Source organism: Coregonus lavaretus, assembly GCF_964263955.1.
Source record: "Coregonus lavaretus genome assembly, chromosome: 11".
Taxonomy (NCBI): Eukaryota; Metazoa; Chordata; class Actinopteri; order Salmoniformes; family Salmonidae; genus Coregonus; species Coregonus lavaretus.
Genome location: NC_139998.1, coordinates 14,611,695 through 14,624,200, shown reverse-complemented (window position 1 = coordinate 14,624,200; position 12,506 = coordinate 14,611,695). Strand labels below are relative to the sequence as shown.

Sequence of the window (12,506 nt, the reverse complement as noted above, 5' to 3'; positions counted from 1 at the left end):
TCCTGGTTCGAATCCAGGCTCTGTCGTAGCCGGCCGCGACCGGGAGACCCATGGGGCGGCGCACAATTGGCCCAGCGTCGTCCAGGGTAGGGGAGGGAATGGCCGGCAGGGATGTAGCTCAGTTGGTAGAGCATGGTGTTTGCAATGCCAGGGTTGTGGGTTTGATTCCCACGGGGGGCCAGTATGTAAAAAGTATGTATGCACTCACAAACTGTAAGTCGCTCTGGATAAGAACGTCTGCTAAATGACGTAAATGTAAATGTTGTGTGTATATACTGACAAACAGTACCAGTCAAAAAATATGTTTGTCCTTTTCCTCCAAAAGGCATCAGCATGGACACCATATACATACACATATACATACACTAGCAGTCAAAAGTTTGGACACACCTACTCATTCAAGGATTTTTCTTTATTTTTACTATTTTTTACATTGTAGAATAATAGTGAAGACATTGAAACTATGAAATAACACATATGGAATCATGTAGTAACCAAAAAAGTGTTAAACAAATCAAAATATATTTTATATTTGAGATTCTTCAAATAGCCACCCTTTGCCTTGATGACAGCTTCACACACTCTTGGCATTCTCTCAACCAGCTTCATGAGGTAGCCACATGGAACGCATTTCAATTAACAGGTGTGCCTTCTTAAAAGGTAATTTGTGGAATTTCTTTCCTTCTTAATGTGTTTGAGCCAATCAGTTGTGTTGTGACAAGGTAGGGGGGGGGTATACAGAAGATAGCCCTATTCGGTAAAAGAACAGCTCAAATAAGCAAAGAGAAACGACAGTCCATCATTACTTTAGGACATGAAGGTTAGTCAATATGGAACATTTCAAGTACTTTGAAAGTTTCTTCAAGTGCAGTTGCAAAAACCATCAAGCGCTATGATGAAACTGGCTCTCATGAGGACCGCCACAGGAATGGAAGACCCAGAGTTACCGCTGCTGTTCATTAGAGTTACCAGCCTCAGAAATTGCAGCCCAAACAAATGCTTCACAGAGTTCAAGTAACAGACACATCTCAACATCAACTGTTCAGAGGAGACTGGGTGAATCAGGCCTTCATGGTCCAATTGCTGCAATGAAACCACAACTAAATCAAAACAAGTTGTATTTGCCACATGCGCCGAATACAACAGGTGTAGACCTCACAGTGAAACGCTTACTTACAAGCCCTTAACCAACAATGCAGTTAAGAAAAAAAAAAAAAAGTTAAGTAAAAAATAGATAAGTACAAAATTGCTAATAATTAAAGAGCAGCAGTAAAATAATAAGAAGAGACTTGCTTGGGCCAAGAAACACGAGCAATGGACATTAGACCGGTGGAAATGTGTCCTTTGGTCTGGAGTCCAAATTGGAGATTTTTTGTTCCAACCGTCATGTCTTTGTGAGACGCGGTGTGGGTGAACGGATGATCTCCGCATGTGTAGTTCCCACCATAAAGCATGGAGGAGGTGTTATGGTGTGGGGGTGCTTTGCTGGTTACACTGTCTATGATTTATTTAGAATTCAAGGCACACTTAACCAGCATGGCACCACAGCATTCTGCAGCAATAAGCCATCCCATCTGGTTTGGGCTTAGTGGGACTATGATTTGTTTTTCAACAGGACAATGACCCAACACCCCTCCAGGCTCTGTTAGGGCTATTTTACCAAGAAGGAGAGTGATGGAGTTCTGCATCAGATGACCTGGCCTCCACAATCCCCCGACCTTAACCCAATTGAGATGGTTTAGGATTAGTCGGACCGCAGAGTGAAGGAAACGCAGCCAACAAGTGCTCAGCATATGTGGGAACTCCTTCTAGACTGTTGGAAAAGCATTCCAGGTGAAGCTGGTTGAGAGAATGCCAAAAGTGTGCAAAGCTGTCATCAAAGCAAAGGGTGGCTATTTGAAGAATCTCAAATATAAAATATATTTTGATTTGTTTAACACTTTGTTTGGTTACTACATGATTCCATGTGTTATTTCATAGTTTTGATGTCTTCACTATTATTCTACAATGTAAAAAAGAAAAGAAAAACCCTTGAATGAGTAGGTGTATCCAAAACTTTGACTGGTGCTGTATGTGTAACTGATAGATGTACACACACTACAGTGAGGGAAAAAAGTATTTGATCCCCTGCTGATTTTGTATGTTTGCCCACTGACAAAGAAATGATCAGTCTATGATTTTAATGGTAGGTTTATTTGAAGAGTGAGAGACAGAATAACAACAAAAAATATCCAGAAAAACACATGTAAAAAATGATATAAATTGATTTGCATTTTTAATGAAGGAAATAAGTATTTGATCCCTCTGCAAAACGTCTTAGTACTTGGTGGAAAAACCCTTGTTGGCAATCACAGAGGTCAGACGTTTCTTGTAGTTGGCCACCAGGTTTGCACACATCTCAGGAGGGATTTTGTCCCACTCCTCTTTGCAGATCTTCTCCAAGTCATTAAGGTTTCGACGCTGACGTTTGGCAACTCGAACCTTCAGCTCCCTCCACAGATTTTCTATGGGATTAAGGTCTGGAGACTGGCTAGGCCACTCCAGGACCTTAATGTGCTTCTTCTTGAGCCACTCCTTTGTTGCCTTGGCCGTATGTTTTGGGTCATTGTCATGCTGGAATACCCATCCACGACCCATTTTCAATGCCCTGGCTGAGGGAAGGAGGTTCTCACCCAAGATTTGACGGTACATGGCCCTGTCTATCGTCCCTTTGATGCGGTGAAGTTGTCCTGTCCCCTTAGCAGAAAAACACCCCCAAAGCATAATGTTTCCACCTCCATGTTTGACGGTGGGGATGGTGTTCTTGGGGTCATAGGCAGCATTCCTCCTCCTCCAAACACGGCGAGTTGAGTTGATGCCAAAGAGCTCCATTTTGGTCTCATCTGACCACAACACTTTCACCCAGTACTCCTCTGAATCATTCAGATGTTCATTGACAAACTTCAGACGGGCCTGTATATGTGCTTTCTTGAGCAGGGGGACCTTGCGGGCGCTGCAGTATTTCAGTCCTTCACGGCGTAGTGTGTTACCAATTGTTTTCTTGGTGACTATGGTCCCAGCTGCCTTGAGATCATTGACAAGATCCTCCCGTGTAGTTCTGGGCTGATTCCTCACTGTTCTCATGATCATTGCAACTCCACGAGGTGAGATCTTGCATGGAGCCCCAGGCCGAGGGAGATTTACAGTTATTTTGTGTTTCTTCCATTTGCGAATAATCGCACCAACTGTTGTCACCTTCTCACCAAGCTGATTGGCAATGGTCTTGTAGCCCATTCCAGCCTTGTGTAGGTCTACAATCTTGTCCCTGACATCCTTGCTCTTTGGTCTTGGCCATGGTGGAGAGTTTGGAATCTGATTGATTGATTGCTTCTGTGGACAGGTGTCTTTTATACAGGTAACAAACTGAGATTAGGATCACTCCCTTTAAGAGTGTGCTCCTAATCTCAGCTTGTTACCTGTACACCTGGGAGCCAGAAATCTTTCTGATTGAGAGGGAGTCAAATACTTATTTCCCTCATTAAAATGCAAATCAATTTATATAACATTTTTTACATGCATTGTTCTGGATTTTTTTGTTGTTATTCTGTCTCTCACTGTTCAAATAAACCTACCATTAAAATTATAGACTGATCATTTCTTTGTCAGTGGGCAAACGTACAAAATCAGCAGGGGACCAAATACTTTTTTCCCCTCACTGTACATGTTAAATGTTTTTTAATATAGGTAAATTGTCTAATGTATTTTTCATTGTGTCGGACCCCAGTAAGACTAGCTGTCGCCATTGGCGATTAAATTAAATCAAATCCATGGAATGAGTTTGAAACCCCTGCTGTACAGAATACAAATATTCAAATACATGCATCCTGTTTGCAACAAGGCACTAAAGTAATACTGCAAAGCAATTAACTTTTTGTCCCGAATACAAAGTGTTATATATTTTGGGAAAATCCAACACAACACATTACTGAGTATCACTCTCCATATTTTCAAGCATAGTGGTGGCTGTATCATGTTATCGGTATGCTTGTCAACGTTAAGGACTGGGGAGCTTTTCAGGATAAAAAAAAAAGAATCGGAATGGAGCTAAGCACAGGCAAAAAAGAGGAAAACCTGGTTCAGTCTGCTTTCCACCAGACACTGGAAGATGAATTCACCTTTCAGCAGGACAATAACCTAAAACACAAGGCCAAATCTACACCAGAGTTGCTTACCAAGAAGACAGTGAATGTTCCTGAGTGGCCGAGTTACAGTTTGGACATAAACCTACTTGAAAATCTATGGCAAGACCTGAAAAGTGTTGTCTAGCAATGATCAACAACTAATTTGACAGAGTTTGAAGAATTTTGAAAAGAATAATGGGCAAATGTTGCACAATCCAGGTGTGGAAAAGCTCTTAGGGACTTACCCAGAGAGACTCACAGCTGTAATCGCTGCCAAAGGTACTTCTACAAAGTATTGACTCAGGGGTGTGAATACTTATGTAAATAAGATATTGCTGTATTTCATTTTCAATAAATTTGCTAACATTTCTAAAAACATGTTTTTACTTTGTCATTATGGAGTATTGTGTGTAGATGAGTGAGGGAATAAAAACTATTTAATCCATTTTGAATTTCAGGCTGTAACACAACAAAATGTGGAACAAGTCAAGGGGTATTCATACTTTCTGGAGGCACTGTACATGTGCATGTGTGTTCTCTCACATGAGGTCTGGCCGGAGGCGGTGTATAAGAGCACAGAGTGCCAGGCCACTCTTCCAGGAAGAGGTGAGGTTGGTAACGTCCACACCCCTGTACCCCTGCGTCTGCTGCTGACACCAGGTGAGGAGGCGGCTGGGCCTGATGTCCAACTCTGTGGGAGAACAGGGGTCACCCAATTAGTCAGCTAATCACGCCATCATCACCAAATAACAAACATACAGAGAAAGATAAACACAACTGGCTACAGTGGCTAGAGAACACTGGCTAGAGTAGCCAGTACATATCACATTACATCCCTGTAGTGTAATAATACCTCTTCATAGTTACCTTTTTAAAGTAGTATGAGATGAGGGTAGGGGAGTGTAGGCCAGCACACGCTTTTGTTGGGCATGTCTGACCCCGCTTCATGTAATGTGACCGCAGTCATTGTTTTGTAAGTGGGTGTAACTGTGATAAGCCCTTTTATTAACTCTCAGGTGAGGCAATTTTATGGGACAAACACAGATCAGATTACCTATAGAAGATCACAAGGAGCCACTAAGCCATAATGCTGGCATGTATGACTAATCCAAACCCTCTTGGTCAGCTCTTGGCCCGTAGAAATACAATTACTAGAACAGACATTCCCATTCAAGTCAATGATCCATGATGGGTGGACCTGCAGCCGTAATTGTATTTCTATGTCCTGGCCTACGTGGGTCTATGTCTGAGCTTGTCTGATATAATTAGAGGATGATGCATCAGACATGGGTTAGTCATTGAGATGACAGGCCTGAGAAATGACAAGTCTCACACTGGGGTCAGTCTGTGTTTGTGAAGACTCACCTCGTCTAGAGAGATTGACAGATCTATGTGTGGGTCCACCCCGCTCCAGAGGACAGGAGTCCTGCTGCCCATCTATGAACAGGTGACGCACCTGAGAGAGATAGAGACATGAGAAGTATATTAGAATATAAAACTTGAGTTACCTGCTCTGTGCAACTGGTTCTTTAGCATGCCAATGTCAATACATGTCAAGCATGTTAACCCATTCACATCCCTGTAATATATTTAGTAAAATATCAAAATGCGCCACTGAACAGATTCTGTTTGGTGTAAATACATGCAATTTGGTGTCAACATAGTTTGTACAAGTGTCTAGATAGGCCACATTGACATTTTAAGATTGTCATTATCTATCGTATTTCCAGTGTCAAAGCTGGGTATTTAAGAATATCATTACAATTATCTCAGCATATGTATTTTGAAATACATTTCAGAATTAAAATTGTTTATAAGCATATAATGTTATTTGACCTGTTTTCAGCCCAAATATATAATTAAACTGTTTTTGGTGAACTACAGCCGTTTCTGCATCATACTATATTTAGCCTTTGGACACATGGGATTACTGTTTTTTTTACACATTTCACGACTCAAGTCATGTTCAAATTATAGATATTCATAATTTTTGGTATATACACATAGTCTGGACATTATATGTATACAGTATCTCACAAAAGTGAGTACACCCCTCACATTTTTGTAAATATTTGAGTATATCTTTTCATGTGACAACACTGAAGAAATGACACTTTGCTACAATGTAAAGTAGTGAGTGTACAGCTTGTATAACAGTGTACATTTGCTGTCCCCTCAAAATAACACAACACACAGTCATTAATGTCTAAACCGCTGGCAACAAAAGTGAGTACACCCCTAAGTGAAAATGTCCAAATTGGGCCCAAAGTGTCAATATGTTGTGTGGCCACCATCATTTTCCAGCACTTCCTTAACCCTCTTGGGCATGGAGTTCATCAGAGCTTCACAGGTTGCCACTGGAGTCCTCTTCCACTCCTCCATGACGACATCACGGAGCTGCTGGATGTTAGAGACCTTGCACTCCTCCACCTTCCGTTTGAGGATGCCCCACAGATGCTCAATAGGGTTTAGGTCTGGAGACATGCTTGGCCAGTCCATCACCTTTACCCTCAGCTTCTTTAGCAAGGCAGTGGTCGTCTTGGAGGTGTGTTTGGGGTCGTTATCATGTTGGAATACTGCCCTGCGGCCCAGTCTCCGAAGGGAGGGGATCATGCTCTGCTTCAGTATGTCACAGTACATGTTGGCATTCATGGTTCCCTCAATGAACTGTAGCTCCCCAGTGCTGGCAGCATTCATGCAGCCCCAGACCATGACACTCCCACCACCATGCTTGACTGTAGGCAAGACACACTTGTCTTTGTACTCCTCACCTGGTTGCCACCACACACGCTTGACACCATCTGAACCAAATAAGTTTATCTTGGTCTCATCAGACCACAGGACATGGTTCCAGGAATCCATGTCCGTAGTCTGCTTGTCTTCAGCAAACTGTTTGCGGGCTTTCTTGTGCATCATCTTTAGAAGAGGCTTCCTTCTGGGACGACAGCCATGCAGACCAATTTGATGCAGTGTGCGGCGTATGGTCTGAGCACTGACAGGCTGACCCCCCACCCCTTCAACCTCTGCAGCAATGCTGGCAGCACTCATACGTCTATTTCCCAAAGACAACCTCTGGATATGACGCTGAGCACGTGCACTCAACTTCTTTAGTCGACCATGGCGAGGCCTGTTCTGAGTGGAACCTGTCCTGTAAAACCGCTGTATGGTCTTGGCCACCGTGCTGCAGCTCAGTTTCAGGGTCTTGGCAATCTTCTTATAGCCCAGGCCATCTTTATGTAGAGCAACAATTCTTTTTTTCAGATCCTCAGAGAGTTCTTTGCCATGAGGTGCCATGTTGAACTTCCAGTGACCAGTATGAGGGAGTGTGAGAGCGATGACACCAAATTTAACACACCTGCTCCCCATTCACACCTGAGACCTTGTAACACTAATGAGTCACATGACACCGGGGAGGGAAAATGGCCAATTTGGACATTTTCACTTAGGGGTGTACTCACTTTTGTTGCCAGAGGTTTAGACATTAATGGCTGTGTGTTGAGTTATTTCGAGGGGACAGCAAATGTACACTGTTATACAAGCTGTACACTCACTACTTTACATTGTAGCAAAGTGTCATTTCTTCAGTGTTGCACATGAAAACATATACTCAAATATTTACAAAAATGTGAGGGGTGTACTCACTTTTGTGAGATACTGTATATATATACAGTGCTATGAAAAAGTATTTGCCCCCTTTCTATTTTTCTCAACTTTTGCATATTTGTGATACTGAATGTTATCAGATCTTCAACCAAAACCTAATATTAGATAAAGGGAACATAAGTGAACAAATAACACAACAATTACATATTTATTTCATTTATTTCATAAACAAAGTTATGCAACACCCAATTCCCCTGTGTGAAAAAGTAATTGCCCCCTTACACTCAATAACTGGTTGTGCCACCTTTAGCTGCAATGACTCCAACCAAATGCTTCCTGTAGTTGTTGATCAGTCTCTCACGTCGCTGTGGAGGAATTTTGGCCCACTCTTTCATTCAGAACTGATTTAACTCAGTGACGTGTGGGTTTTCAAGCATGAACTGCTCATTTCAAGTCCTGCCACAACATCTCAATTGGGATTAGGTCTGGACTTTGACTAGGCCATTCCAAAACTTCAAATTTGTTGCTTTTTAGCAATTTTCATGTAGATTTGATTGTGTGTTTTGGATCATTGGCTTGCTGCATGACCCAGCTGCGCTTCAGCTTCAGCTCACAGACGGATGGTCTGACATTCTCCTGTAGAATTCTCTGATACAGAGCAGAATTCATGGCTCCTTCTATTAAGGCAAGTCGTCCAGGTCCTGAGGCAGCAAAGCATCCCCAAACCATCACACCACCACCATGCTTGACCTTTGGTATGATGTTCTTATTGTGGAATGCAGTGTTTGGTTTTCGCCAGGCATAATGGGACCCATTTCGTCCAAAAAGTTGACTCAAGTTTGCCAAAAAGCACCTGGATGATCATCAAGACTCTTGGAAGAACATTCTATGGACAGATTATTCAAAAGTATAACTTTTTGGACGACATGGTTCCAGTAATGCCTGGCGAAAACCAAACTCTGCATTCCACAGTAAGAACATCATACCAAAGGTCAAGCATGGTGGTGGTGGTGTGATGGTTTGGGGATGCTTTGCTGCCTCAGGACCTGGATGACTTGCCTTAATAGAAGGAACCATGAATTATGCTCTGTATCAGAGAATTCTACAGGAGAATGTCAGACCATCCGTCTGTGAGCTGAAGCTGAAGCGCAGCTGGGTCATGCAGCAAGACAATGATCCAAAACACACAATCAAGTCTACATGAAAATTGCTAAAAAGTAACAAATTGGAAGTTTTGGAATGCCCTAGTCAAAGTCCAGACCTAATCCCAATTGAGATGTTGTGGCAGGACTTGAAATGAGCAGTTCATGCTTGAAAACCCACACGTCACTGAGTTAAATCAGTTCTGCATGGAAAAGTGGGCCAAAATTCCTCCACAGCGACGTGAGACTGATCAACAACTACAGGAAGCATTTGGTTGGAGTCATTGCAGCTAAAGGTGGCACAACCAGTTATTGAGTGTAAGGGGGCAATTACTTTTTCACACAGGGGAATTGGGTGTTGCATAACTTTGTTTATGAAATAAATGAAATAAATATGTAATTGTTGTGTTATTTGTTCACTTATGTTCCCTTTATCTAATATTAGGTTTTGGTTGAAGATCTGATAACATTCAGTATCACAAATATGCAAAAGTAGAGAAAATTAGAAAGGGGACAAATACTTTTTCATAGCACTGTATATAAAGAGAGCGAGAGAGAGAATTTCATTTGATTTGTTTTCATATACACTACCAGTCAAAAGTTTGGACACACCTACTCATTCAAGGGTTTTTCTTAATTTTTTACAATTTTTTACATTGTAGAATAATAGTGAAGACATCAGAACTTTGAAATTATACATATGGAATTATGCAGTAACCAAAAAGGTGTTAAACTAATCAAAATATATTTTATATGTGAGATTCTTCAAATAGCCACCCGTTGCCTTGATGACAACTTTGCACACTCTTGGCATTCTCTCAACCAGCTTCATGAGGTAGTCACCTGGAATGCATTTCAATTAACAGGTGTGCTTTCTTAAAAGGTAATTTGTGGAATTTCTTTCCTTCTTAATGCGTTTGAGCCAATCAGTTGTGTTGTGACAAGGTAGGGGGGGTATACAGAAGATAGCCCTATTCGGTAAAAGACCAAGTCCATATTATGGCAAGAACAGCTCAAATATGCAAAGAGAAACGACAGTTCATTATTACTTTAAGACATGAAGGTCAGTCAATACACATTTCAAGAACTTTGAAAATTTCTTCAAGTTCAGTCGCAAAAACCATCAAGCGCTATGATGAAACTGGCTCTCATGAGGACCGCCACAGGAATGGAAGACCCAGAGTTACCTCTGCTGCAGAGGATAAGTTCATTAGAGTTACCAGCCTCAGAAATTGCAGCCCAAATAAATGGTTCACAGAGTTCAAGTCACAGACACATCTCAGCATCAACCGATCAGGCCTTCATGGTCGAATTGCTGCAAAGAAACCACTACTAAAGGACACCAATAAGAAGAGGAGACCTAATTGGGCCAAAAAACACGAGCAATGGACATTAGACCGGTGCAAATGTGTCCTTCGGTCTGGAGTCCAAATTTGAGATTTTTGGTTCCAACCGCTGTGTGTTTGTGAGACGCGGTATTGGTGAACGGATGATCTTTGCATGTGTAGTTCCCACCATAAAGCATAGAGGAGGAGGTGTTATGGTCTGGGGGTGCTTTGCTGGTGACACTGTCAGTGATTTATTTAGAATTCAAGGCACACTTAACCAGCAGGTGCATTCTGCAACGATACGCCATCCAATCTGGTTTGGGCTTAGTGGGACTATCATTTGTTTTTCAACAGGACAATGACTCAACACACCTCCAGGCTGTGTAAGGACTATTTTAGCAAGAAGGAGAGTGATTGAGTGCTGCATCAGATGACCTGGCCTCCACAATCCCCTGACCTCAACCCAATTGAGATGGTTTGGGATGATTCAGACAGCAGAGTGAAGGAAAAGCAGCCAACAAGTGCTCAGCATATGTGGGAACTCCTTCAAGACTGTTGGAAAAGCATTCCAGGTGAAGCTGGTTGAGAGAATGCCAAGAGTGTGCAAAGCTGTCATCAAGGCAAAGGGTGGCCATTTGAAGAACCTCAAATATAAAATATATTTTGATTTGTTTAACACCATATTTGTTATTTCATAGTTTTGATGTCTTCTCTATTATTCTACATCCTCCGGACAATCTATATGCCAAAAATGATCAAGATCTAATCATTTGAACATGTATTCACAGGACTTGATTCATGAAATGTGTAAAAAACAGTAACCCCATGTGTCCAAAGACTAAATATAGTACAATATCAAAAACTCACATTGTAGACAAATGCTTTGGCAGATTTAAAAATGTCTTCAGATTTGTCCATCAGTAAGCGCAGAGAGCAAGTGTACTAAAACAAATTATAACTTTTCTGTAATGGACATGAATGGTTTAATTGTCAACTGTTCTACAGTGCATACGGAAAGTATTCAGAACCCTTGACGTTTTCCACATTGTTACGATACAGCCTTATTCTAAAATTGATTAAATTGGTAATTCTTTCCTCATCAATCTACACATACAGTGACTTGCGAAAGTATTCACCTCCCTTTGCATTTTTCCTATTTTGTTGCCTTACAACCTGGAATTAAAATTGATTTACACAACATGCCTACCACTTTGAAGATGCAAAATATTTTTTTAAACAAAAAAACAAATCTTGAGCGTGCATAACTACTCACCCCCCCAAACTCAATACTTTGAAGGGCCACCTTTTGCAGCAATTACAGCTGCAAGTCTCTTGGGGTATGTCTCTATAAGCTTGGCACATCTAGCCACTGGGAATTTTGCCCATTCTTCAAGGCAAAACTGCTCCAACTCCTTCAAGTTGGATGGGTTCCACTGGTGTTCAGCAATCTTTAAGTCATACCACAGATTCTCAATTGGATTGAGGTCTGGGCTTTGACTAGGCCATTCCAAGACATTTAAATGTTTCCCCTTAAACCACTCGAGTGTTGCTTTAGCAATATGCTTAGGGTCATTGTCCTGCTGGAATGTGAACCTCTGTCCCAGTCTCAACTCTCTGGAAGACAAACAGGTTTCCCTCAAGAATTTCCCTATATTTAGCGCCATCCATCATTCCTTCAATTCTGACCAGTTTCCCAGTCCCTGCCGATGAAAAACATCCCCACAGCATGATGCTGCCACCACCATGCTTCACTGTGGGGATGGTGTTCTTGGGGTGATGAGAGGTGTTAGGTTTGCGCCAGACATAACGTTTTCCTTGATGGCCAAAAAGCTAAATTTTAGTCTCATCTGACCAGAGTACCTTCTTCCATATGTTTGGGGAGTCTCCCACATGCCTTTTGGCGAACACCAAACGTGTTTGCTTATTTTTTTCTTTAAGCAATGGCTTTTTTCTGGCCACTCTTCCGTAAACCCCAGCTCTGTGGCGTGTACGGCTTAAAGTGGTCCTATAGACAGATACTCCAATCTCCGCTGTGGAGCTTTGCAGCTCCTTCAGGGTTATCTTTGGTCTCTTTGTTGCCTCTCTGATTAATGCCCTCCTTGCCTGGTCCGTGAGTTTTGGTGGGCGGCCCTCTCTTGGCAGGTTTGTTGTGGTGCCATATTCTTTCCATTTTTTTTATAATTTAATGGTGCTCCATGGGATGTTCAAAGTTTCTGATATTTTTTAAATAATAAATATAATATGACATTTAGCAGACACTGTTATCCAAAGCG

At 41.8% G+C, this 12,506-nt stretch overlaps 1 protein-coding gene across 1 annotated transcript in view; it reads right to left on the bottom strand.

The window, feature by feature from the left end:
* The window catches only part of LOC311136839 (F-actin-monooxygenase mical2b-like), a 58,327-nt gene that overhangs the window by 31,993 nt on the left and 13,828 nt on the right, over positions 1-12,506 (bottom strand). The window contains exons 10-11 of the mRNA XM_084171128.1: positions 5,526-5,616; positions 4,704-4,851 (exon numbers count right to left, since the gene is read on the bottom strand). Coding sequence (XP_084027254.1) covers positions 4,704-4,851; positions 5,526-5,616 — 239 coding nt within the window. The remainder of the gene's footprint in view (positions 1-4,703; positions 4,852-5,525; positions 5,617-12,506) is intronic.